At 35.9% G+C, this 27,969-nt stretch overlaps 5 protein-coding genes across 8 annotated transcripts in view; 2 read left to right on the top strand and 3 right to left on the bottom strand.

The window, feature by feature from the left end:
• The window catches only part of LOC101894714 (DNA polymerase alpha subunit B), a 294,384-nt gene extending 279,186 nt beyond the window's left edge, over nt 1-15,198 (bottom strand). Inside the window, exons 1-2 of the mRNA XM_059120212.1 lie at nt 14,908-15,198; nt 14,459-14,844 (exon numbers count right to left, since the gene is read on the bottom strand). Coding sequence (XP_058976195.1) covers nt 14,459-14,844; nt 14,908-14,977 — 456 coding nt within the window. The 5' untranslated portion in view covers nt 14,978-15,198. The remainder of the gene's footprint in view (nt 1-14,458; nt 14,845-14,907) is intronic.
• On the top strand, nt 9,159-14,423 carry LOC109613470 (uncharacterized). 2 transcript variants are annotated; one of them, XR_009341845.1, is made up of 7 exons: nt 9,159-9,450; nt 9,515-9,619; nt 11,798-12,036; nt 13,445-13,638; nt 13,695-13,797; nt 13,867-14,058; nt 14,117-14,423. XR_009341845.1 is itself a non-coding variant. In XM_059120222.1 (7 exons), the coding sequence occupies exons 3-7, from the start codon at nt 12,021-12,023 to the stop codon at nt 14,181-14,183; spliced, it is 507 nt and encodes a 168-aa protein (XP_058976205.1). In that variant the 5' UTR covers nt 9,162-9,450; nt 9,515-9,619; nt 11,798-12,020; the 3' UTR covers nt 14,184-14,423. The 2 variants fall into 2 exon arrangements, 1 of the variants encoding a protein (XP_058976205.1); XM_059120222.1 differs by having other exon boundaries at nt 9,162-9,450; nt 13,510-13,638.
• A 1,392-nt stretch (nt 15,199-16,590) lies between the features above and the next one.
• Nucleotides 16,591-20,949, top strand: LOC101897524 (putative OPA3-like protein CG13603). Of its 3 annotated transcripts, XM_059120200.1 has the most exons (5): nt 16,591-16,745; nt 17,654-17,823; nt 17,895-18,063; nt 18,481-18,623; nt 19,770-20,568. In XM_059120200.1, exons 2-5 carry the CDS (start codon nt 17,682-17,684, stop codon nt 20,114-20,116), a joined length of 801 nt encoding a protein of 266 aa, XP_058976183.1. In that variant the 5' UTR covers nt 16,591-16,745; nt 17,654-17,681; the 3' UTR covers nt 20,117-20,568. The 3 variants fall into 3 exon arrangements, with proteins under 3 accessions (XP_058976183.1, XP_058976186.1, XP_005187924.3); XM_059120203.1 differs by lacking the exons at nt 16,591-16,745; nt 19,770-20,568 and adding an exon at nt 20,615-20,949 and having other exon boundaries at nt 17,561-17,823; XM_005187867.4 differs by lacking the exon at nt 16,591-16,745 and having other exon boundaries at nt 17,564-17,823.
• Nucleotides 20,950-21,765: 816 nt separating this feature from the next.
• On the bottom strand, nt 21,766-24,445 carry LOC101897357 (nucleoporin Ndc1). Its single transcript, XM_005187866.4, has 3 exons — nt 23,578-24,445; nt 22,898-23,517; nt 21,766-22,804 (listed from the first exon to the last, which is right to left on the bottom strand). The coding sequence occupies exons 1-3, from the start codon at nt 23,970-23,972 to the stop codon at nt 22,059-22,061; spliced, it is 1,761 nt and encodes a 586-aa protein (XP_005187923.2). The 5' UTR covers nt 23,973-24,445; the 3' UTR covers nt 21,766-22,058.
• Nucleotides 24,446-26,022: 1,577 nt separating this feature from the next.
• The window catches only part of LOC101897180 (G-protein coupled receptor Mth2), a 64,492-nt gene continuing 62,545 nt past the window's right edge, over nt 26,023-27,969 (bottom strand). Inside the window, exons 3-7 of the mRNA XM_059120190.1 lie at nt 27,035-27,272; nt 26,745-26,969; nt 26,561-26,681; nt 26,237-26,440; nt 26,023-26,180 (exon numbers count right to left, since the gene is read on the bottom strand). Coding sequence (XP_058976173.1) covers nt 26,111-26,180; nt 26,237-26,440; nt 26,561-26,681; nt 26,745-26,969; nt 27,035-27,272 — 858 coding nt within the window. The 3' untranslated portion in view covers nt 26,023-26,110. The remainder of the gene's footprint in view (nt 26,181-26,236; nt 26,441-26,560; nt 26,682-26,744; nt 26,970-27,034; nt 27,273-27,969) is intronic.

The following is a 27,969-nucleotide window of genomic DNA, read 5'->3' as shown; positions in this document are numbered from 1 at the left end:
CTACTGGCTTAAGGTCTCCTATTGGCTATAGAAGACCCTAAGGTCTCCTATTGGCTATAGGAGACTTTAAGGTCTCCCATTGGCTATAGAAGACCTTAAGGTCCTATTGGCTATGGAAGACCTTAAGGTCTCCTATTGGCTATGGAAGACCTTAAGGTCTCCTATTGGCTACAGAAGACCTTATGGTCAAATTGGTGACCTAAAGTTCGGCAAATAGACGACCTAAAGCTTTTCTATGGCAAATAGACGACCTGAAGCTTGCCTATTGCAAATAGACAACCTGAACCTCGTCTATGGCAAATAGGCGACCCAAAGCTCGTCTATGGCAAATAGGCGACCTAAAGCTCGTCTGTGGCAAATAGACGACCTGAAGCTCGTCAATTGCAAATAGACGAGCTGAAGCTCATCTATGGCAAATAGACGACCTGTAGCTCGCCTATTACTAATAGACGACCAGAAGATCTTCTATGGCAAATAGACGAGCTGACTTCCCAATCACAACATGTCGCATATTTTAAAAAGCATTTATTAAAATATCCCTCCATATCTCTAAAAAAATCCCTTCGGTTTCCCCTTATAAATCCCAAAAGTATTGACAACCCCAATCCCACGTACCTGAGCAAAACAGACGATTATCAAACCTACGTAATGGGAAGTAGTACAGGCAAGGCAAAAAAAAAAGTGCGGTAACAACAACACCAAACAACAAAAGTAAAGAAATGTTTAAACAATTCTTAAGCGCATGCTTAGTGTCGCTCATACATGCAATACGCTTTGATTAGCTGCAATAACACAAACGCGCAATGACTGGTCGGGATGGGGTGGGGCAGGTGGGCCACGGTACAGAGCAATTCCGCAAACGAACTCATCATGTTCAAGTGGTTACAAGAATAGTGCAGCTCAGTGTTTGTTGTTAGCTCGGCTAGCAATCATCGTCGTCGTCGTCGTCATCATCATCAACTGGTGATGCATGCAGCAGCGGCGGCATTCAAAATTCATTTGTTGCTGTGACCGTTGATCCAGCAATGTTGCCACAATGCGTTCGTCGTTGTCGTCATCGTCAACGTATTGCAATTGCAAATTGGTATTGAAATAATTATCTGATGTAACTTTGACGCTTTGACGATTAACTTGACGAATTGTGTATTGTTGGTTTGCTGGCTGACTGGCTGTTTGGTTGGTTGGTTAGTTGGACTGACTTGGCTCCGCTTTGTTGGGCTTTCGTCGAAAATGTGTATGGCTTGTTTGGTATGGTTGAATATTTGGCGAATGCAGCAATGACGACAACGACGACGATAATGAGATGATGGCTGGTGATGACATTGATGTCGATGACGGTGACGGTGACGGCGTCAAACACATGGATACAACAACATCAAAACGTCATAGATGTCATTCAATCTTGTCTTTGTACCAGGGATGGAAAATCAAAAATTCCAAAAGGTACTAAAATGGTACTTTTTTAAATAAAATGGTACTTTTTTATAATTTTTTTAGAGTTACAAAAAAACGTTTTATTCATTAAACATAACAAATTCATTCACCTATGTATTTAGGTACATATGTATGTATATAGCTTCCAGGAACATAAAATGTGAGATCATTTTTTCTTATATAACATTCTGAAGTTTGTAAAGTTATTTTTATGATTAATTTCTTTAGGAAATTGTCAGGAATTTTGTAATCAAAACAGCAAGAATTATTCGATTTAAGAAGATCTTTCGACCTTATGAGATTAGAAAGTCTTTCTAGCTGTAGACGATTTCTTTCTTTAGTCTTAGTGGCATTTTGAATTGAAAATATTCGTTCAAAATTCGCTGAAGAATGGAGAATTGATAATATACCAAAGGCAATTCTTGATATATTTGGGAACATTAATTCCCCCAATTCGTTTTTAATAACACTAACATTAAGTCAAAAATCACTAATATTACCATCTTTACATTTTTTAAGTTCAGGTTAATCAGATAAAGCTCTAAATTGGGAGTTAATGTTTTCAAAATTTTGTTCTTCCTTGGGAAAGAATTTCATTAAAATTTGCATTTCAAGTTTAGTATTATTAATTAATTTTAAAACATAAGACAAAAATAAGTAGAACATTTTCATTATGGGACTAGTTAGTTCATCGCTAATGAATTCCAACTCTATGACAAACGCATCCAGTTACAAAAAGATTTGGAACTGACAATTTTAATATTGCTTGCACACCTTTGTATTTCAACATCATCACTGAGCAATTATCAGCCGTAAACCCGATCATTTTCTCCAGTGGTATGTTGCATCCGTTTAAAACTTCAATTATTTTGTCAGTAATGCCTTTGCCGGTTGCCTCCACAATATGTTCTAGTGATAGGAATCTATCTTGACACTTTCCATCAAAAGTTCTTACAATAATCGCCAAATGCTTGGACACAGTACAGTCAGTGCTGTCGTTGATAACAATTGAGTAATAATTTGCATTGCAAAATTTGCTTATAGCTTTAGTATTTTCTGGTCACTGATATCCATACATTTGCAATGATAACCGAAGTTAGTGCCAATGGTGTCGTAAGAATGTGTATGAAATATTGAAAATTAGTAATCGTCGATTTACACTAATTGCATTATAATGGAGACAACTTAAGTGAAATGGTACTGAATTTCCCGCGGTAGTACTTAGGTACTTTTTGTAGTGAAATGGTACTGAAAAAAGTACCATTGTACTGAATTTTCCATCCCTGCTTTGTACCCAACCAACGAGCCAACCACCCTGGCCCATCTGTACCACCACCATCAGCGATATCTCTGCAATGGCTATTTTTTTTCTCTTAAGGGTCTGCAAAAACCAACTCGAACCATGTTTACTTCTTCTCCTCATCCAATTCATTTCTCGGCAAACGATGGCTACTACAATGATAATGAAGAAACCAGACAATTAAAAAATTTCAAATTGCTGACAAAAATAGCAACAACAACTACAACCATCAACACACAAGACTATAGATGGAGCCTAGAAGATTTATGGAAAATTGTCTTGAGATTTATTGGAAATCATAAGAGAAATATTTAAAATATTAGAGATACTTGAAAGAATGATGACAGACGACTACTTTGCTCTTCTACACAAACATAGATACACGTAAACACATATGGATCGGATTTAGTGATTTCTTAAGAACACTTTATTGTTCGCTTTCAGTGTAACTATTTATTAAGGCGGACAATTTATTCAACAATTCCAATTTAGTAGAAACCAAGTACAATATTGTCATTAGGTTGGAGAAGGTAGCTTTGAGGATTGGAGATGAAATCTATATAGACAAGATAAAAAGTATCAGTTCGATTATTTAAATATATTTTGACTTGTGTTATGATTATTCAAATTGTTAACCCTTTACGGAGTTGGTTTCAAAGGAATGGACTAATGTTGTCCATTTCCTATCGGACCTAAATAAATATGTGAGAAGTGCCAGATATAGTCGACCGAAGTATTCCATTTACGTCGTCTAAAAAAAAAAAAAACATTGGTATGTGCAGATTTACAATTAAATCGAACATTTGTATCCAATTTTATGCAAAATCATAAATTTCATCTCAGGTTTCTGGTTGAGAGGTATGTTTATATGTAGCAAGTTTTAAAGAATCGCTGACTTGTTTCGTAAGTTATGACAGATAAAAGTATTGAAAACTGTGACCCTTTGTGGGTGAGGTACCAGAAGGAGTTCGCAAATATATATATACCATCTTTTCAACAGAACTTGCCTTAGCAAAAATGTTTTGATTTGTGAAATTTGATGAGAGTGTGATGCCTATTTGGCTTTCTTTGAGCTTTTTTCAAAATCTTGAGCCCTTTATGCGACTGGGTACAAAAAGGGATGGTTCGATCTCTACCAGCTTTATAACAGATCTTGTGTTGATGGAAATAGTGAGATGTACCAAGTCTGAATGGAATCGGATGTTAATTTCGCGTTTTATGAGCTTCATGGATATTCAAAATTTTGATACTTTGTGGAGGAGAAACTAGAGGGAGTGGACCGATATATCCCATCTTCACAGCAGATCTTGTGTTAGTAAAAATAATGAGATGTGTTAAATATGAAGAGAACCGGGGGAGGAGGTACTTGATGGAGTGGACCGGTATTGTCCATTTTCGCACCTGACCTAAAACTGGTGCAAATATTAGGATATGCAAAGTTAGAGCACAATCGGATCATCTTTTCTCTTTCTGTACAGTAAAATATTTTCTTTAAAAAAATTGACCTTTTGCGGGGGAGGTACCAAAAGGACTGATAATGTCCATCTCCGAACTTGACCTAAGTTTGACAATAATATTCCGATGTACCAAGTTTGAGAGTATCGTGCGCACCAGCCAGACAGGCAGACGGTCGGACGGAGGGTCGTACTAGAACGGTACAAAAAGCAGTAAAAGGTACCAAATATGGTACCCTTTGGAATGAGGGTCACTGAAGGAGTGCAGGATAGATGTTCCCAGGGGCTTTTTGGAAATTCGAACTTTAAGGTTACAAAAAATGTTTGGTACCATTTGGGATGCTATTTGAAAGGATAGATATAAAAACTTAAAATTTGGTATGAGAATCAACGTTGGAAAGTAAGTTTGATATATAGAGAAGGGTTTGGAAACGTGTACTAAGTATGCGAACTCTACTTAATGGTACTACATTTGGAACAGTTTAGTTTAACGGAAGAAACTCTAAATTTGAAATTTTGTATTGGGATTCCTGTTCGTGGTAAAGAGGTTTTGGTTTTGGAAATGAGTACGAAAAGTACTAAATAGTACTATAATTGGTACAATTTGGTATTGGGAGAACTGATTATGCTTGAAATCTGAATGATGGTACATATGGGGATACATATAGGGGTGGGTTGGTAAATGTGTACTAAAATGGTACTACATGTGGTATTGCGTGAATGGATAGAGATAAAATTCCGAAATTTTATGTTTAGATTACTGATGGTATCTGTGTTCTAGATTTGGTGGTGGTTTCGGAAATGCGTCCTATCACTGTATGAAAAGTACTTAATGGTAGTAAATTTGAGTATTAAATTGAGTGAAGGGATAGAGCTGAGATCACGCAATTTAATACTGAGATCTCCATTGGTATCTGGAATTGAGATGTGGAGAGGTTTTGAAAATGTGTACTATCATTGTACGAAAAGTTCTAAATTTGTGTGTTGGGAGAAGGAACAGAGCCTTCGCAAAATCATGATATAAATCCCAAAGCAAAGACTTTTGGTAAAACAGGTAAGATGCAGCAAAAAAAAGCAGTAAAGAGGCAGCTAAGTTTGGCCGGGGCGACCTATTAATACCCTACACCATTTTGAAGGAACTTGAAGAATTTAAAAAAAATCAGTAGAAAAATACCTCTCAAATGATAACTTTCAGCTGCTATACGAAGACGTGCTGCTATACGAAGACGTGTTATTTTATAAGTAATTTTTGTCATAGGTTGTAATACCCATTACGAACTTCAACTACGAAGATTGAAACAATTCTGGTTAAAAGTTGAAACAATTTGCTAAAATCATGAAATTACCGAATATCATGAGGTATCGTTATATGGGGACTATACGAAGACGGGGATCTGCGTACGCAATTTTTTGTCATAGGCTGCAGTACCCATTACGAACTACAAATACGAAATTTTAAATAAATCCGGTAAAAATATAGTTAAAAACATAAAAATAACGAATATTGGGAGAAACAGTTATTGAGGGCTATAGGAAGACCTGCGCAGAAACTTTTTTGTCAAACTTTTTAGTACCCACTACAAACTTCAAATACGAAATTTGAAACAATTCCGGTAAACAATGTCGCTAAAATCAACAAAATACCGATTATCGGGAGGTATTGTTCTATGGGTGCTATATGAAGACGTGAACCCGCGTACGAGATTTTTTGTCATAGGCTGTAGCACCTATTACGAACTTAAAAAAATGAAGTAATTCCGGTAAAAAATATCGCTAAAATCATCGAAATTCCGAATATTGGGAAGTGCCGATATATGGTGGCTATATGAAAACGTGGACCTACATAGTCTATTTGTGAACTTAGCCAGCCTAATGGCAAAAACACATCTGTGCAAAATTTTATCTTTCTATCTCTATTCGTTCAAAACAGCGTGAATATTTCGAGGAGTTACAAACGGAATGGCAAAGTTAATATACCCTCCATAGTATGGTGGAGGGTATAAAAAGGGTTCCGTCATGTTAAATAGAAATTGATTCAGATTATGGCATTGCTTCCATTGCTTTAGTTTTTTCCGTTTCAATAATAACCAAAGGCGGTATGATTTACTTCATAAACGTATATTTGTTAGAGGTAGCTCTACTAAATATGCGTAAAGGTGTTCCATCTGTGAAATGTCGAAATATTATTCTATACAAAATATTTTTAACATTTTGGCCCACAGCTACATCTATCCCACTTTACTTTTCTCCAAGTCGACACAATTACGACGAAATTCAAGGGAGTAGAGACATATTTATAAAAATATGGGATTGTTGCATCGAGTAAAAAAAAACAAATTATCAGATTTAAAAATAACAACAAAAAACCAGACTGACAGCATTGTTGACAAAACTAAAAATTAAACAAGGTTAAGTAGTGGTGTCGGGTCTCTACCGCCGCAGACCTTGGACTTTCCAACAGGACTCAGCACCATCGCACTCAGCACGTGCCACCCAAGAATGGAATGTAAGGTTGTCACTAAAAAATACCAAAGTATCGATGCCAAAGGTGACCAAACTAAATCAAATCTAAACTTATTCTAAAATTTGATGCTATTTCCGACATTTTTGCTTTTATTCAATAAAATTTAAAATAAAATGTAATAATTGTGGCGTTTGACTTTGTTGCAGTCTTTTATCTCACCCTGTATGATGGTTTGGACGACTCCCACGAGTACACAAAAGCAGGTACTGCAACGAAAGCATATGGTTATGCTGACGTACTGGAAGACCTTCGCCTCCTCATGTATATGGTCCACTGATGACATGAGGTGACACCACCCTGTTGCAGTTCTCAAGGCAGCATTCTGGCAATGGATGGGAGTGAAGCCCGAGGACATCATGCATAGTGTAATTGTTAATGGCATATGGGGCCGAGTAGCCAACCAAAGACCGATCTATCTTATAAAAGGTCAACCAGGTCTTCATGTCCATTCATGTGGCTTGTGCGTACTTCAGGAACATGTTGTCGAATGTGACCTGTCTTTTTCACGCAGAATGATCACAATGTACTAAAAGGTATCCGAATGAGGTAGTTACAACATTAATAAAACATCCGCCTCCCAGAAATAACATTGAAATGTTTTTTTCTCTTCTTCAGGGAGTGTTTATGAAAATACAAAAATACAAATGAGTCGAAACATATAAATAGAAAATGACCTATATTGTGTGCATTAAAAAAATACAATGTGGTTTTAAAATCGGAGCGGATTTTTTATATTAGTTCCTTTGTATGAATGGAAAATGTATCATTCAAAAATATTAAAAAAAAAAAACAAGTAAAAAAGCAGTAATTTCGGCCGGGCTGAATTTGAGAAACCTTCACCATTTGGAATTTAAAAAAATAATTCTGTTTAAATCTTAAAAATATCGAATATAGCAGTTATATTGGGGTCTATACGAAGACGTGGACCTACATAGACAATTTTATGTCACAAACTATAGTTCCCATTACGAACTCTAACTACGAAATTTGAAACAAATCCGGTGAATAATGTCGCTAAAATCATCAAAATACCGAATATTGAGATGTACCGTTATATGGAGGCTATACGAAGGCGTGGGCGGCCTCCATACGCAATTTTTTGTCATAGGCTATAGTTCCCAATTCCAATTCTTTTCCAGAGTGTAAAGTACTCAGAGTCAAAAACTCTTGAGACATTACTTCTCACCAGCATCTGAGGATGCTATGCAGTTGCCAACACGGATTTCGTCCACAACACAGCAACACAACAGCATTGCACGCTATATCCACACATAGTAGTTCGAAACGTTGGATAATCAACTATAGGAGTGGACGCCTGTCTTATAAGGAATTCCGGGAAAAGAATTCTAAACGCCGTAAAGGCAAAGGAGTAGTTTCTCTGTTAGTTTTCTCCTCTGCCTTACCGGAATTCCTCGCCCTCCAGCCGTATGCAGACGTATGGTATATGTGTAAGGTTGAAGATTTATCTCGCAATGATTGCCGCATTCTTCAGTACGAGGAATATGAAAATATCCACCACTATACCGAGGGACAGATGGTCTGAGGAGATGTGCGGATCACGGGAAATATAATTCCGATTACAAACTACCTCAAGATCCAGGGTTCACATTTGACAGCATGTTCAAGTCGTCCGCACAAACCACAGCTATCTGTAACAAAATGAAAAGTGGGAGCAAATTCCTCACGGCGCTTGGCAGTAGCACTTGGGATAAGGAAACGGAATCCTTTTTGACCCCATTGTCATCTGCGAGTACAAATGCTACGCAGTGGAAGAACATCCAGACCTGACAGAATGCTGCCCTGAGGCTGTCTCCTCATAACACCAGCCGACCATCTTCATGAGGAGGCGAAGGCCCTTCCCATACGTGAGCATAACCACATGCTTTCGTTGAATTACCTGCTTGTCACAGTCACAGATGCCATCAACAATTACAGTATGAATGCTGTCCTCGGGGTCCACCCCATCCATTGCCAGCATGCTGCCAGGATCATATACACCAGGAGGCGAAGGTCCTGCCAATACGTCAGCCTAAACATATGCTTTCGTTGCATTACCTTATTGGGTGTCACCCAAACTATCATGTGTTGGATAAAACCAAGCGTGTCAGGAAGGACATACATAACCTAGAGAGGATGGTCAAAAGCCATAAGAGAGCGAAGCTCTAGATCAAAAATATTGTCAACGCTGGTCTGATTGGAAATCGTACTGAATCAGTCACTGATGCCATATTCAGTATCATTATTAAAAATATATATGACTTTGAGATATTTTAATATACCACCAACCAATTTTAGATCTACACCCACATTATAAGTAGCACAGCAAACTCTACCACAAATAGTCTCTAGTCAACAATTGACTGACAATTGTCAGGATGATTGCTGGCTTCAATCAAATAAAAATTATTTCAACAAAATATTTACTTTTGTTCAGTAGCATTTTAACACTTACTGTTGTTGTTGCTGTTGCTGCTGCTACTGCTGATGCAAAATTTAAGTGTCAGGATCCTTTTAAAGTTTGCATGAAATTATGTTGTGATAAAAATTATATTTATAATTTTCAATTACAAAAATGTGTCCAAACCATTCATTTAAATTTATCGTGGACGAAGACTCTGCAAATTAATAATATAACTAAATCCGAGAATTTGCTTGATAAAATCGATTTTGAACAAGTCTTACCTTGTAACACATCGAGAAATTTTGCAAATTACGATTATGATATGCTGGAAATGAAGGTAAGTGTTACGGAAATGCAATTAATTTGCTGGAAAATGTAATATTTACGATTTCATTTTTCAGTATGTTTCTGGAAATTATTGTTTCACACCCTTCTATGCCAGAGAGCGTAGGCAACATGTCCTCTTGCCTATCTCTACGAATTGCAATGAGACATTGAATAGTGAGGTAAGTAAAGAAATTTATCGGAAATTTATTTTCCATAGTTCTAGATAACTCTTCGTAGCTCAAACACAAATTGACGATTTTAATTCATATCATTTTCAACCAATTCCACATTGGGCTATAAATATTTCCTCATTTCGATTTTTTCCTAATCTAAAACTTAAATCGTCTAACATAATTCATGGAACAACAGCTTTAAAATACAAAAAATGTACGATATTAGATAAAAAGCCAAATAATTAAGAGTTTAAGATGGAGAATTGTAATTGGAGCTATCGTTGAGACAGACTTCAATCCGAGCAGCCGATCCTTCATTGTGTTCAGCTAAAGAAATCGTCATGACTGTCTTGAAAGCTATTTACGGCAAACCTAGACGGAGTCAGTCCTAATTACAGGACACTGCAATATAAAGGCCATGACTTCCAAGGAGGTGGGGGGGTGACGAAGAGGAAGCTGAGACGGTGGTGCACTTACTCTGCCACTGCCCAACTCTTATCGGAGTGAGACAGATGCTACTGGATAAGCAAATTCTGCCCGACTTGCCCTCCCTCTCCGAAACCAAGCAAGCGGTCATTCTACATTCTACTGGTACAATAGGTTCTAACGACTTTGGAGCTTTCTGTGAAGGTTGATTTGACACTGTTTCCATAGTAATCACTTTTCCTAGGGAACAGATGATATCGGAACTCATCCTTCTTTTAAAAGCATCGACTAGATTCTCTCTTTTTTCCTTAAGCTGGCGTTGGGATAGTTCCTTAATTTTCGTTCTGATAAACTGCAACTTATTTTCAGAAAGTTTGGATGGACCCTAATAGGCGTTTCTATTGCAGTAATTTCTCATTTGGTTTAGCTATTGTTTGTACCACCCAGCAGATGTTTCAACTTGTTAACGGGTTTGGTTGATGAGTCAGGTGAAGTGTTCCTCAAATCTGCCTTGAAAAATGTATAGATTTTACTTCTTCGCCGCCTCCTTTTAATGGTCTTCAGATCTTTCGCCTTAGCCAGAGCTTTAACTTTCTTTAAGCTGGAGAGTGGTACAATAGGTTCTAACGGCTTTGGGGCCTTTTTGGAAGTTTGATAATTCAGCTAAAGACTTCTTTATAGCTGTATTGGAATGTTATTGAAGTTGGTCTAAGCATATTATTTTTCGTCGCAGCCGGCTTCATTGAAGTCGGGTAAACAATAGCTAGCCGCAATTGTCGTTTCTTAAAAAACCTCAACCAATTTTGTTGAGAAAGAATCATTCTTATGGAAAGTTCCCTTTTGGTGGCATTAGGATAGCCTCTTTCGAACTTCAGTTTCGTTCTGATAGGCTGCAACTTCTTTTCAGTGAATTTGAATGCAGCGCTATCGACGTGTGAAGTGCAGTAATATCCCACTCGGTGTGGTTATCATTGATACAGATTTTGTCTCATTCAGCTAATGCCTCACCTAGATGGCTGGGAATTTGTTTGATAATTCAGCTGAAGATTTCGTCATAGCTGTATTGGAACGTATTTGAAGTTGGCCTCTTCTTCGTTCAAACCACATTTACGGGTTAAAAGTGGCTAGCCGCAATTGCTTTTGTTTTAAAAGCCTCGACAAAATTTGTTGTTTATCGGAAGTTCCCATTTCGGTTGCTCTGGGATAACCCCCTTCGAGCTCAAGGTCAGTTCTAATTAACGGCATACTTTTTTCACACAGCTTGGGCTTTACCCAGATAACAGGTTTGATTGATGATTCAACTGAAAAAAACAGTTTGTCATAGATGCCGTGGAAAAATGTTTAGGCTGTCCTTTGAACATTCTTCTTCTTCGCCACAGTTTTAGGGGCTTGTGGTTCAGTCGACTCAGCTATAGTTTCAACCTTCGTTGAGCTGGAGCATGATACAATAAATCTTAACGGCAGACAGGCTGCAGGTGATCGAGAGCTACCCGCGCCCGTCATTCCTTTAGGAACCTCAACAATTTTCCCAGGGATCATGCTTATCGAAAGTTACCTTGAGGTTGCAATGGGATATTGCAGTAATTTCCTCAACATCTTTGATGTTTTAAAAGTTGATATGCCTTACGATCCTCCGAATTCTAACTCGAACGCTGCCAGAGGAAATAATTACTTCGATACATAAATATTTTGGTTATGTTTCGGTGTCTTTGTCAAGTATCCATTCCTTTTCTCATCGTTTTTTTCTCCTTTTTTTAGGAAATATTCATTGAGCCTTTCACAAACCCCTATTTGTCCATGATCTTTATGATCATATCACTAACAATGGTCTGTTCCCTGATGATCATGTATATGTACGGAAAAATTAAGGACTGGGGCCAAAATGTTATGACCAATCTGCTGATAAGTTATGGCGCAGCCCTGATAATACAATTACTTCTTATGATGTTTCTTTTTTTATAATTTGCTATATCCAAACTTAATGACAAAACATGATGGTAGGTTTGAATTTTTTATATATATACAGGGTGAGATGAAAAAACTGCAACCAACTTCAGACTGCTGTCATTTCAAAGCCACTCGTCCGACAGCTGTTAAAATTATTCCAGTGACAGGTCATTTTATTGTTTACAAGCGTACAAAAGCATTTTGGTGAGGATTTCCAAAAAAAAAGTTATTCGATATGGAATTCAAGCGTGATATCTTTATGTTTGGCTGGAAAACCACAAGTGGCTATCGGTAGAGCACTCCAGCATTTAAATGCGAATAGATCTTTTGTGTTTCGTACCATCGCTCGTTACCGTGATACTGGTAGCGTAGCCTGAAGTCAAGAAAGTCGACGGAAGAAAACAGCAGCAGATGGTTGGAAAAGTAAAGAAGCGACTTGATCGAACCCCGCGTCGCAGTGGGCGAAAAATGGCTCGTGAGCTGAACATATCGCAATATTCCATTCTACAAATATTGAAAAATGAGCTCGGGGAAAAGCCATTGAAATTCCAAAAAGTGCAAGAACTTACTCAACAACAGAAAGAAAATAGACTCAAAAGAGCCGAAAGTGGTGAACTGCCGAATTTGGTTTTCTCCGATGAGAAAATATTCGTTGTCCAGCAGTGGGTAAACATACAAAATGATCGTGTTTACTTGCCACAGAGGTCAGCTAAAAATGTGCACCTTCGGTTAGCCAGAACTCTAGCGCCGGCCATGGTGATGATGAGGGCCGCCATAACAACCGATGGTCGCTCTCCGCTCATATCAGAATAAATGCCGATTATTATCGCGAAAATATTCTGGAGGGAGTATTAAAGCCTTGGGCACGCAAACATTTTGGCCGCAGACATTCCAACAAGACTCAGCACCATCGCACTCAGCAGGCGTCACCCAAGAATGGTTACAAAATGAGGTTCCTCGCTTTATTTCCAGAACACAATGGCCACCAAAATCTCCGGATACCAATCCGTTGGACTATTGTGTCTGGAGCATTTTTGAAAGCAAGGTTGGCACTAAAAAATAGCAAAATCTCGATCACCTCAAGCAAGCGCTTCACCGGGAATGGGCCAAAATACCGCAGAGCAACATTCGGGCAGCGCGTGACGGTTTCATGCCCATATGAAGGCCATAATTTCATTTCATTTATTTATATGTTGCAATGAAAAAGCCATTAGGCCAATAAGTATCACAACTATCAGAAAACTACATAATTCGTGCCAAAGGTGACCAATTTGAACAAATCTGAACTTATTCTAAAAATTGATGCTATTTCCGAAATTTTTTTCTTTCATTCAAAAAAATTTTGAAAAAAAACATTTAAAAATTATGGCGTTTGGCTTGGTTGCAGTTTTTCATCTCACCCTGTATATAATGATATATACTTTTTAAAGAATTGTTTTATGTATGCTATCTAAATAGCATTGTTCTATATTTTGGCGGAGCCGGCTTACTGTGGTTCAATGTCATTTGTTATGAATTACCAGGTGCTTTTTTAAATATTTCAAAAAGCTGGATCAAAACTCTATGTTATTCGTTGTTTGTGTGGCTGCTGGCATTACCACTGATGTTCCTGCATGTACACCTTGCGAATATGGGTTTTGCATATGCCATGGGTAAGTGCATGAAATCGTACTTTAACATTCCTCTAAAAATCTTTGTTTTTTCATAGGATTTGGTGTCTCCCTTTTGCCGATAAATTTAATATGTTTTACGGTAATGATCTTTAAAAAGTATGGCTTTTTAAAATGGAGACATGTGGACATACGGATGTAGTAAGCAAACCCAACGATTGCAACCAAACCATATATTAATAAAAGTTATATTACAATTTTCGTTTTTAGTTTACAAATTGGACTAAAACTGATCCTCATATTGGGACAATCAAGCATCAACTACTTCATTGCTATGGCGATTAGTTTAAGTGTAAAACAAACAAAATTAATTGCATTTATGCACACTATAAGTTTAGTCTATCTGACCGATGTTATATTGATTTTATTTGTTTGGAAATTTCATGATATTTTGAAATCAATGTAAGTAATTAACTCGAAATTGTTTTAAAAATCATACACTTATATTGGATTCTTTCAGATTCGGTTGTTGTGGTTCAAAAGTTTCGGCAGATCATGCTTCGATAACTGATGGCGGCGTTATTTGAATATAAGCAAAAATCATTTTGTTTTGATTTCAAAATCATTATAAAACTGTTGATATTAAAAAAGAGCACTGTAGTCTAACATGAACTAATTGCAGGAAGTAAATAAGGGTAACTGACAAACCCACTTTGTAAAAAAAAAACTTTATTCCTACAACATTTTGTAACACAATAATTGTCTATCAATGGTCCAATAAGACGAAACCCACGTTTCACAATAAAACAATGCTCTCCATTAGGTAATTTTTACAATTCAAATTAGTATATTCCTAACTTACCTTAGGAGTATGCAGTATGCTCGGTGTTCCCGGTACACTATCAATGTCGTCCGCCGCCATAGAACTCATCATACCACTATCTTGCATATATTCATCCATAACATCACTATCATCTACACCGTACATGGCCAACGGATTGCTACTGCTCGATGCTATGTCATTTAAATGTGTTAAATTCGATATGGCCGATGGATATTTGCCGGCTTTCTTTTTGCTGGCCGCCATTAGTTCTTTATCGCGTTTGGCCTGGAACACTTTACGTTCAAACTCATTTAGGTGCTCCAGACTTGGTTCGGCACCATTCAAATTGGAAATACTGAATGCCACCCATTGTTCAACAAATTCAGCAGCATCTTCAATGTTATAGGTGGAACAAAGATCAACAGCTGCAATGAAGAGGAAAAATAAGCAATTAATAACTAAACAAAACTATATCAAAACAACATTACATCGAAACAACACTTCCTGACTGGGCTCAATTCCCATATTATCAAATTCTTGTTTCAATTCTGATTCCATTTTTGGGTTTTCACTTATTTTCTTTTTTTAACGGCAACACAAATCGAAAAATCGAGGTTTTTAATATGAAAATGTATGTGGGGAACAACACGTTTTTATTTTAATTACAAACACGCAGGAATTGTTTACAATCCGATCGCCGGGGGAATTGTTTAATAATAATTCGCAATGTTTTTGTTTGTTGTACACAAGAACTGTCAATGGGATGGCGCGCAATTAATAGAGATCTCAACACTTTTTTCTTTAACTAGACTTGGCTGCATTTTTCTCCCACTAGGTCTCTACAGATCGAAAACGGATTGAATTAACATAGAATAAAACAAACGATTTTACGTCCTCCTCTTGTTCGAACAACTTTATGGACAACAAATGCTCATGTTTTGTTTATCTGCTGGCCATAAGATTAGAACATGTTTCTAAAGCTGTTATAAGCTTTTGAGAACGCAAAATTTTGAAATAATGCTCCAGCAAGGGGTAATGAAAACTAGAAAATCATTATATCGAGTGTATATTGTATTCTATTTCGTTTCAAAAATTTGATGAAATTCCTGCTATGAAACATGGTAGAATTAAGAAGGTAAAGCCATTTCAAAGTCCCCATCTCTGATTTGTGTAAATCTGAAAATAAAAACAAAATATAATATTTCCCGCATTAACGGGCAACTAAATGTATAATTTTGGGATGTAATAATATTTTCCCTGTATGTTGGATCCAATTTTGTGGAGAAAATCCGTTATTCCATTCATGTTTTGTGGGTTTTCCCCAATATGGTAATTTTGTAAAAAAATATTAAATAATCAGTACCAATTATTGAATTTTTAAAAGTCAATTTGACACAATAAGTCTCCGGTGCAGAGTTGCATTTTCCTAGTTTCTTTGAAGTTGAGCCATCAGTCGACTGAAGCATTCCACTTCATGTAATACTGATAGAAATATTGGCAAAATTTGAAGAAAATCTAACATTAATTTCCAATTTTATGCCAATAGCTGTTTATCAAAAATTTAAACTTTTGTGGTGGAGATACCATGTCTTCCATGTTCGCATCAGATCTGTGGTTGAGAAAACTAAGACTAACCGCTTTGTGGGGGCGATATCAAAAGGAGTGGGCTGATATATCCCATCTTCCCAGGGTTGTCCGTTCCTTCTTCACAACTGATCTTGTGTTAATAAAAATGTTGGGATGTTTGAAATTTGAAAACAATCGGTCTCTTATTACTCATTTTATAAGAGTTATAATTATTCCAAATTTTGAACCCTTGTGGGGAGTGTGCCGATATTATACATTTTCGCCTCTGACAAAGCACTGACAAAAATATTGAAATAAATTTGCATAGTTCACATACAGTCGAATGATCCTTTCTATTTCTACAAGGTAAATTACTTTCTTTAAACGTTTTGACCTTTTGTGGGGGATGTACTAGAATGAGTGGTCCGATATTGACCATTTACGTACTCGATATAAGTTTGAATATAATATTACGATGCACAAAGTTTGGATCATGGTAGAAGAATACAGATAGTTGTTGGGACAATTTTGAATGAAAAATTAATCGAATTCGTTAAAATTGATTAAAAATGTATATAAAAGAACCTTCGATTGGCGTCATATTAGATAACATATAAAAATCTACTTATTATTTTTTTAAACTTTTGACATATCAAAGTTCCTAAGTTTTGATGCATCTATCTGTATTTTCTACCACCCTTTGGACCAAGTCGTATGCAGCTCTGGAAGGTTATTGTGCTCATGGCACAATGAAGAGAAGGTAGGTCAACTTTGAAAAAATTGCAAGTATAGAGGTCTACCTGTTTGGCTTGTAATGTCAGAAATAGTATCAAAACAATAACAAAATCAAACAACTTGTTGCATTTATTTTGAATAAATAATTGAAAACCGCGAAAACTGAATGAAAGGTAAACACTTCTTTTCATAACCAGGTTCTATATATCTCTAAAGGATTATTTCGCTACAAAAACTCTAGATTTTGTCGATGCATACGATGAAATAAACATTTTGATAACATCCGAATTTGAATGTTTTCTGAACATTTTTTTTGTTATTGAAAGGAAAACACATACATAAGCAAATAAAGATGACATATTAAGCCAAGAAAATAAAAAAAAATGTAATCATATGGTATCATAGCCCTACCTTGATATCATTGTACCATGATTGTGCTCACGAACCATCGAAACATATGTCAAATGTCATGACAATAGTTAAGAAATATTGGTGTACTGGTCCGAGAAAGATACTCCTTAACGATCCACAAATATTCCTTTGAAATTTCTTGAAAATATTTTAACCAAATTCTCTGTTAGAGATCCTGCAAGAATATACTATTTTGACATTTTTTTCTCGATATCATAAAGGGAAAATCGGTTATGGTAGTAAAACATTTCAGATTCCTGCAGTTCTGGAACAAGCCAAAAATTTCAATCGCATGAATTTCATTAGCAGCTTCATGTTCATTGCATTGAACATTTATTTCTGTTCCCTCTCTCTGATATTCTCTGCACAAATCTTGGCAACTCTGTCAGTGAATAACATAAACAGAAGAAAACCCAGAAACAGCTGTTGGCTTTTTTCAATTGAACTAGTTCATTTTGGGGAGCATACAACTGCTTCACATCACCAAACTAGACCACAGGACGGCGTTTTCTTCCTTTCCAGATCTGAGTCACATTTATAATAAATCACAATGGTTATTGGTGCCTTTCCAGCGGCCAAATTGGGTGTTTTGGCCATCAAACAAGTCAGTAAACCCATAGCGAATATCATTAAATCCAAAGCCAAAGAACATCCATTATTTCGTAACTACATTTGTATGCCACCGGCTCAGTGTAAGTATTTCAAAAGGCATTGATGGATTTGCTTAGCAATGCTATGATTATATTCTACATTTCCTATTTAGTGTATAACTGGGTAGAAGTCAAGACGAAAATGTGGGCCCTTAATCTGGGGAAACCTGTCAATGTACCACCACTAACAGAAGCCATGGCTGTGGAGTTGGGAGCAAATCTATTGGGTGAATTCATTATATTTGCCATTGGCGCTGGTCTATTGATATTCGAATATGCCAGGTAAGCATTAAGGATGGCATAATGGCCATATGAGAGAGGCACTCACTTGTAACCGCAAACTTGTGGGGTATTGGTTACAAATACCTTTACTAGTTGCACATCATACACAAATGACTGTAGACAGTATCGAAAGGGGTATAATTATTCAAATCTAAACAAGTTTTGTTTCACGAAGGGTATTTTGTCGATGAATTCAGCAGGGTATCCTCAACTGGTTTCCAATCAAACAAGAATTCTTGGAATTGGACAATTACTAAACAAAATCTATTCAAATAGACACTTTCTGTACAAGCTACGTCCTTAATTATTCCACAATGTTGTTAAAAAATCCTGTTTTGTCCTATAAACCCAAACTCTACATCCTCTTCTATTTCTAACCTCTCCTAATCATAAACTTCTGTTTCCTTTAATTTACAGACAAACCAGCAATGAGGCGAAAAAACAAGAAAAGATGGCCCTTGAAAAAGCCGAACTAACAAATAATTTAGCTGAACTGACATTCCGTTTGGAACGGCAAGATGCCCAGTTAAGAGAATTAACCAGAGTCCTAGCAGATATTGGTAAGTTTTTTTTTTTTGTCAAAATCGAGAAAGAAATCATCGAATAAATGTATGTGTTTTCTATGTTCCCAAGAATTGTTGAAAGAATCATATAAATTATTGGTTGAACATCTCAGGAAACAAGAATTCCAGTCCCGGCAAAATCATTTAACGGAAAATGTTACCAAAGTTCTTGTATGGGAATTGTTGACATTTGCAGAGCTGTTGCCATTCTTTTATTGTTTTATTGCTTTTACAGTGATCGAAATTGTTGAAGTACCTTTTGAAGAATAATTTTCAGACTCAAATCGGAGATATTTTGTGACTTATTTCTGGAATTGCAACCTCGTGTTCGAATTTTCAAAAAATCCCAGAGTGGTCCGTTCATTAAGGTCGTACAGACCAAATCATTATTGTTAATACCTTACCTTCGGGATCAATTAAAGCAGTTTGTGCAGTTCGAGCACAGCGTAAAACTGTGTCGGCTGAGTGGCATATTTTTTTAAAAATAAAAACTGATTCTGAGTCTCAGTCTCTATCTCATCCTCGGCTAGCATACCGAAGTTGATACAAGTTTGTATAATTCATTTACCTTAGGCGGAATGTTACAGTAGTCAGTAGTTTTTTCACATGGTTGTCCTTAAAGAACAGATATCCACTTTTTGGAATTTCAAAGGCGTTACCCAGAGCTCTTTTTTCAATATTTGCCGAACGAATTGAGTATTGCGATAAGCTCAGCTCACGAGCAATTTTTCAGCCACTGCGACTCGGGTTTCGATCAAGTTGCTTCTTTACTTTTCGAACCATTTCTGCTGATGTTGCTGATTTCTTCCGTCCACTTCCTTGGCGTCGGCCTACGCTACCATCACGAATAGCTTTTTTTTCTGGAAAATTCTCACCAAAATGCTTTTGTACTCTTGTAAACCATATAATGAGCTGTCACTGGAATAATTTTAACATCTGTCGGACGAGTGGCTAAGTAATGACAGCAGTCTGAAATTAGTTGCAGTTTTTTCCCCTGAATTAGTTGCAGTTTTTTCACCCTGTATTTAAACGATATTGATTACACCCAACACATTTCATTTCACACAACACATTATACCTCTCTCTCTATGTTTCATTTTGTTTATCATTTCATTCTATTTGTTTCATTGTTTTTTTTTTTAGAATCACGCTCCATTTTCAGATGGACCCGGGAACGGTTAAACGAATATCAACCTTTTAATCCAGACAATCCTGATCAGTCACCAAATAGAAAAACACATGCCAAATCACCTTATCCATCTGATGGTGGTCTAGTCATGAGAGCTTTACATTTCCTAGATACTCAAGTGTTCACCAATGTCCCAGTGTCTGTATCACAACAACAACAACCTCTACACCAAACACCAACATCATCATCAACAAATTCTGCCATGGTTCCAGAGACTTCATTATCGGAAAATCTCGTAGATAGCGATAATTATCAGAAAAGTCCTAGCAACAACAAAGAAAGTCAAGCTCTAAAACAGTGACTACTGCCGCAAAATGTTCTTTTAGAAAATTCAATGGCTAAACTTAAATATGACATAGATTTAGCTACATCTGGATTAGGATCAGATTAGCACCAAAGTTGTTTTGTTATTGATATTTTAATTTTATACAATGACTATTGTAAATTATATAAATATTTTAATTTAAAATGCTGCAGATTCTAATTCAAAACCACAATACTTTTCTACAACTCCAATCCTGTACAATTCTCTCGCAAATAGACCTGCACTTTTTTTTAGAAAATAATTACTTTGGAATTGTAAAAAGTCACTCATGGATTTATAAAATGTGTTATCAAGCATTTACATGTCCTCCACAAAATTGTCACCCATCCACATATTCAATTTAGCAGTATAGTGTTTTTTGTTAATTACTTTTATAAATGTTTGCTTCAAATACAGTCATCAACGTGGTTGCGTATTGCATATGTTAATTGGGTTTTATTACCTTTTGGTTTTCTTTTCTACACATCTTTCCAGCTCCAGCCAAATCTACAACACTACTAAAAATGAATACAACGAATGCTGCAACATCTTCATCGAAAAAGGAAGAAAATACAACGGCAACCAAAGCACCCACAACACAAATAACCAATGCACCCGGTACACCACCTCCTCTTTCTCCGCCTGATAAATCAACAAAATCAACTGAAGCTCCTGTTAGGGCAGCCTAATTAGTTATATATGTTCGGTAGTCGAAATTGTAGTTTTATATAATATTGTGTTATGTTTTCCCCAGGACAATAAAAATTTGATAAACGGAGGGATGATGATGCCGATGCATTGAAAGAGGGTAGAAAAACATAAAATGAAAAGATTCGTTTGTTTTTTTTTTCATAATTTCTATTGGTCCTCCTTTGACAAGACAAATTGGTCTTCTATGATAAGACGAATTGGTATGCTGTGAGAAGACGAATTGGTCTTCTATGAGAAGACGAGTTGGTCTTCTGTGAGATACGAATCGGTCTTTTATGAGAAGACGAATTGGTCTTCTATTAGAATACGAATTGGTCTTCTATGAGAAGACGAACTGGTCTTCTATAGGAAAACGATATGGTCTTCTATGAGAAGACGAATTGGTCTTCTATGAGAAGTCGAATTGGTCTTCTATGAGAAGTCGAATTGGTCTTCTATGAGAAAACGAATTGGTCTGCTATGAGAAAACGAATTGGTCTTCTATGAGAAGACGAATTGGTCTTCTATGAGAAGAAGAATTGGTCTTCTATGAGAAAACGAATTGGTCTTTTAGGAGAATACGTATTAGTCTCCTATGAGAAAACGAATTGGTCTTTTATGAGAAGGCAAATTGGTCTTCTATGAGAATACGAATCGGTCTTCTATGAGAAGACTAATTGATCTTCTATAAAAAGTCATATTGGTCATCTATGAGAAGATGAATTGGTCTTCTATGAGAAAACGAATTTATCTTCTATGAAAAGTCATATTGGTCTTCTATGAGAATGCGAATTGGTTTTCTATGAGAAGACGAATTGGTCTTCTGGGAGAAGACAAATATTGCACGTTTAAGCAATGTTCTTTAAGGACCGCCATAAGGAGTAATGATAAATTTAAATAATTTTATCGTGGATTTTTAGAATATTTTTGGTTTATATAAAAAAAAATGTGGAAAATTACTTACAAAAGTCAATAAAATTTTATTTATAAAAAAAGTTTTGTTTCTAATGATATATACCTAAATATGTAGTGAGCATGAAGAATCCTTAAAGCTAAAACTTAACAAAATCAACTTCACAACTTGAAGGAAAACTGACTAAAAAAATAAAATACTTAAAATTTAAATTGGTTAATGGGAAAAAATACAATTTTAACAAATCTTTTCAAGGTTTTTTTTTTTAATACACAATTTATAATTAGAATGACTGTGAGAGAGGAGGGCGTAATGACAGAATATTATGATGATATTTTAAACTTCCTGATAGCTTACAAAACACTGCAAACTTCTTATTTCCATTGGGTCATCGAACAGATCACGCAAATAGTCCCCGAAAACAGAGACAATTTTGTATAGACTACGTCTTACGGAATTTTTTAATGTTATTAGATTACGATCCAATTTCTTGCCATTCAAATTAACATTGTTCAATTTATCCAATTCATTTTTCAGTTTCAATAGGGTGCGTATTATTTGTGGTAAGGCCACCTGGACCACACCGTATTTATCTTCAACCAAAGACTCGGCACATATGCCAGCCAAGCCTTGTGTTAACCAAACAATTATTTGTGAATTGGATAGTAGGAACACCGTGCGGGCACCATCCGGCTCACCGAACATATAAAACACTCCCGGTATTGTGTGAAAAGCTGTATTCAGAGCCTGTTCAATTTGTTTGGAAATGGCTTCAAATTGTTCATTGATACGTTGTACAGCTGTGGGAGTTGTTGAGGAAACACCGCCCGAAGTGCTTGAGGAGCCAATATTAGCTGTGGGTGGCTCGGAAACCATTCTCCTAATACCATAGGTTTCATTATATTGACGTAAAAGGATTTTCTCTGCCGCTTCGGTGGCTGTTGGTTTATCTGTTTGACAGAACAGTGGTGTGGATTTCATTGTGGAAATATTCTTAACCGATGTTGTGAGGTCATCAATAAAGGCATTTATAATGGCCAGGCACTGTGAGGACAATTGATTCCAATTATAGGGATGGCCACCTGGAAAATAGAAAAAAAAAATTATCAATTATCATATCACAATCATGGTCTAAAGAAACCAATTTATAAGTTTTAGAGCGGAATGGAACCTACCCGGTATTGAGAGAGCATAGATTTCCTTACGCCTATGGGCAGCCGATGTTCCCGTCATATTGAAAAGATCCAATGCAGCTAAGGTCTGTATAATTGGTACTTGGGTCATTGTTAATGCCTCGACTAGGGTTACCTCCTTCTGTCCTTCAGTCACAACGGGATTCTTTTCAATAACAAATTGCATTTCCTCAGCCAAAAGTATCGAAAAGAATTTCTGCATTAAATTCATGTTACTCAAAATTTGCGATTGTAGAATCCAGGAATAAAATAAAATCCTTAGATTTGTTAGCACCGAGAAAAACGATGAAAGACTCGTATCCATTTCCAAATCGAAGAAGCGTGCAAATCGAGCATTGATAATATCCCCGAATATCCAAAAGGCAAAAGCATAACACATCGACGGTACAAACGACTTCATCAGCGATTTGTACATGGTGGAATAGAGCAGCGAACGTAGCTTAACAATTTTGTTTTCCTGTATTATTGGGTATTCCACTTCAGGTTCATGGCGTAAATTTTCCTTAAGGAAATAATAACAGCCAGCTGAGATGCCAGAACCAACGAGAAATAGATAATATGAGTTAATACACTCCATGCCATAACATTGATAGACCAAGGATCTGTAAAAAGGAAAATAAATGTTAACATTTCTTGGGGATCTTTGAATTCCATTTACTTACCTATAATCCACATGCAAATACCGCGCATACAACCATGCAGTTAGAAAGCCTACAGCAATGTGTATCATTAGAAACAGACTCTTCCGTACAATCGTTCCCAGCAGCCATTTAAATCGGGTTCCATAGTATTGCTTTACCGCCAAATGTGATTTACCCAACAGTATGCCATAGATAATGACAGCCGATATTAGAGGCATAATGGACAGCCATGTGTAAAAGGAAAACATCAAACTAAATGTTTCCGTAATCCAATTCAGCAGATGAAATATATGAAAGTTGACAAAAAGCAAGAAGACGGTGAGTAAAAAGAACTGCATCATGATACTCAGGGCAACTGCCGTGAGACAGCGATACAGGCAAAGCTTTTTGCATTCCAACACAGTGGCAGCCGACATATTTCCACTTGCACCGAGGACACCAAACGAATCAGTTATAAATTTAATACAAAATCAACAAAGGAGCCGGCTTCTAACTTTGCTTTATGTTTTTGAGGTTAAGTTCAATAGAAACATTTGTTTTAAATTAGTTTAAACGTTTTTTACAACTAAATTATTGTTCCTTGAAGGCGGCAAGCAATAAATAAATTGGTAAATTTGTAGTTTTTCTTGATGCCAGCTGCCTTTTGTGCAAATAAATGGGTATTTGCGCGTTGAAATGTTGTTGAACGACTGTTTAATTTTTGATTTGGAACGTGTTTTGTTAAGGCTTGGCGTTAGTAACCGATTGTTATTAAATTTGCTCCCTTTGCTAAACAGTACTGCCAAGTTACATGTCACATATATGACAGCTGCGAACTATGAAAATTGCATGACTATGCTAAATAGGCCGCGTTTTGTCAATTGTACCGTTAGAAAAATAAAGAAATATTATTTCCGCGATTAAAAGAGACGCGTGTGTTATATTAACGTTTATTTTCGTTTATAAAAGTGATTCGCGTGTGTTATTATTACAAATATTAAGACATAATTGTCTTAACATGATACGAAGTTTTTTAAAGAGAGAAAATAAGACGAGTTTATTGCAAAGAGAAACATTGTAGAGGCATTTTCGTTGCCCCATTGAGAACATAATTACGTTGCTCCCATATGAAGCCTTCCGTGTAAGGCCATGGAGTTGCTACTATGGAGTATGTAACGTCCAGCAATTACAATACAAGTAATGTACATATATTACGTGCCAGATCCTATCTATCAAAGTAGCCTCAAACAATTAGCCAAATAAGAAAAAGTTGCTGGAGATGTAAGACTACATTGCTAGAAAAATATCGAATCAATGTGCATAAATTAGGCCTCAGATAGTACTTCCAAAACTTGATGTGGACCATCAGTGTACATAAGACTTTTTTGAGCGGCCGGTCCTTTCATAATTCCCCAAATAACAGAGAAATTTGCTTCAACAGACTTTATACGCATTACTGTGACTGTAAAGGTAAGTTATATGACAGTAAAATATTTATACAATCCAAGGGAAAATAACAAAAATATATGTTTATTTCCAGTTAATGAAGATCAGAAGTTTCTGTATAGAAAACGTGACGTGCTGGTTGGGCAATTCAGTTCAAGTGCATAATTGCACCCCAGACATTACCTATCAACAAATTGGCGAAGTCTTCCATGCAAAATCAAGACATTTTTACTACGGAAAACATAAGGTGGTGGAATAACAGTCCAATGAAAGTACAAAAATTAGGTCCCAAGTCGTATCTAACAAATTCTATTTGGATACAGAGTATCAAATAAGGGCACAGCTCATTCAGAATCCCTTGAATCAAACTGGGTTTGAATCAGCATATGTTATAGATCAACACAAATTGCTACAATATTCCTGAAGTAGCCCTTAAGGTAAGATATATATAATATTAATGATGTATGGTCCAAAGGAAATTAAGTAGAATATATGTTTATTTTCAGTTAATGGATAAATGTGTAAAACCAAGGTCCATATCACCTTCAACTTAGGTGTTTATTCTACGGGAACATAGTTAAATAAATACGATTTTTGGAATCCCAAAGAAAGACTACAATGTTTCGTAGCAAATTAATGTGGATGTTTATAAAAACGAGAAAATCGATGGAACTACATATTTGAATCGAAAAACGGACTTCGGCTGAGTAGGAAATGATTCAGGTTTACTGGAGACCTCATTAACATAAAAGAAATGCAAAGTGTGTGTGAGCTCTAAATCAAAATTCAACTGAACTTCATGTTTGGGCTTGAAAATGTCAAATTATTTCCAATTCGCAAAATGTGACATATTCTGTGATAAAAAAAAACATTGTTAGCTTATGGATTTGTTCCGATCTACAGTTTTAATTTCCGGAGATACTGATACAAATATGTACAGCAATAACCCTCAAATTATTTCGTTGACAATCTTTCAAAATTCACCAAATGTCAGCAGAAGAACAGGTAAGACAGTAGTAGATAAACGTTTTACAATATAAATTAATAATACATTTTTTTATTTGCAGGTAAGAAATAAACACATTCAAATAAGAAATATCAGAGTTCCCTCGTTATTTGAAATTGCTTACTATATAGAAGGTGAGGAAGTAGGGCCAGATACACTATTATTGTTATGTATTAGACAACAGCAACCGTACCTGTAAGCATTCAACGTAAATATTATATTGCTTAGAAAAAATCTTACCTCTCAAACCTTGCTTTCAATATATTCAAAACGTTTCGTTTTAATACAAATAGTAAAAACACCAATATCGCATCAGCCATATAGACCCCACCCATTATGTATATTAGCTTTGTTCCTGATACACTGTCAATGTTGTCACCAATTGCAAATGCCACATAGTAGGTAATCTGTGATAGTCCCATCATGGCTGCTAGACGTAGCACTATACGAAAACTAAAAGCAACAAATTAGTCAAGAGATTACAATACATGTTAGAAGAATAAAGGTAGATGCGACTACCAGTATTCTCTACCATTTTATAATGTAAAAAACATTTTAGAGTTGCATACTTACTTTTTTATTATGTTATAGTTACCACATTGTAATTTTGCCGCTTGTACATTACTTTTTAGGATTTGAAATGTTAAGAGAAAGAATACCATTAAATTTAGCGAAAGAAAGATTACCATGAAGGCTGGAAGTAGACAATTACAAATTTTTCAATATTGTATAATAAATTAGTTCGGTAATAACATACCATCCGTATAAATGGGATCCCGATTGACGGTGAATGAATTCAATAAAAGCAATGCCAACGACAGACACCAAACAAACAAAGAATACCAGAAAAATCTAATCCAAATTGCTCTTAAATCATGTCGATGGTTCATTAATCTTGCATTCCGTTTCATTTCATAACATATGACATTGGACCAAATTATTGAGGCAATACCAAAGTACAATGTTATGTGATCCAAAATAACTAAAAACAAAAATCGACACCATGTATATGGTATTACATATAAAGGTCATGTAGCGAAAACTTACCCACATCTTTTGGCCTTAAAAATGGATAAAAAATTTCATAGATTATTACCATCACAATGAAGAGCGGAAGTACCAGCGAAGCTCCATAACTTATGAAGAGCTTTGTTTGTATAGTTTGTCGTAATTCCTTAATTGATCCATATATGAACATGGTTAGTACAGCAAATACCATTGTCGTTATTATCATTGCAAAGACTATAGTGATGTGTAGTTTTTTGGAGGCATTAACAGATATTTCCTGCAGAGGAATAAAAATATGATGAATTATTGAATTTGTTGTTTTAAGAATATTTTTCAGAACTTGAAGATTATTTTTCAAAACATTTTTTTAAAAACAAACAGATCTATAAAAGCTTCTTCAGTAGTTATCCAAGCATAAATGTTGGATTTTTAAGATTATTGTTGAAGGACTATCGTAGAGCTATAATAATAAGAAATACCTCTTTACGGAAAACGTGAGCCATTACATTTGTTAAAGTATCGTTGATTTTTGAAAAATATTTTTCTCGAGAACTAATCGAACTATATTTTGAAGCATATATTCGTACAGATCGTGGATTATTGAATAATATTTTTCTGAAGGACGATCAGATATTTTCTTCTTGGATATTTTCAAGAAGATTTTTATACTCTACACCATATATAGTGTAAAGAGTATATTAAGTTCATCATTCAGTCTGTAACTCATCAAAATAATAATTTAAAACCTAGCAAAGAATATATATATATATTTCTAATCAGCGTAAAATTCCAAGACGATTTAGCCCTGTCCGTCCGTCAGTCTGTTGTAATCAAGCTAGAGTCAAAACGAATAAAGATAGGAAGATAAAATGTTTGCACAGATCAGTCTTTTGTCTGCAGACAGGTCAAGTTCGAAGAGGGGCTATATCGGTCCACTATATACGTTACGTATTCAATAACTACTAAACTACTAT

Source organism: Musca domestica, unplaced genomic scaffold (assembly GCF_030504385.1).
Source record: "Musca domestica strain aabys unplaced genomic scaffold, Musca_domestica.polishedcontigs.V.1.1 1, whole genome shotgun sequence".
Lineage (NCBI taxonomy): Eukaryota > Metazoa > Arthropoda > Insecta > Diptera > Muscidae > Musca > Musca domestica.
The sequence above is the reverse complement of the archived record's forward strand: the minus strand, read 5'-3'. Positions and strand labels throughout refer to the sequence as shown.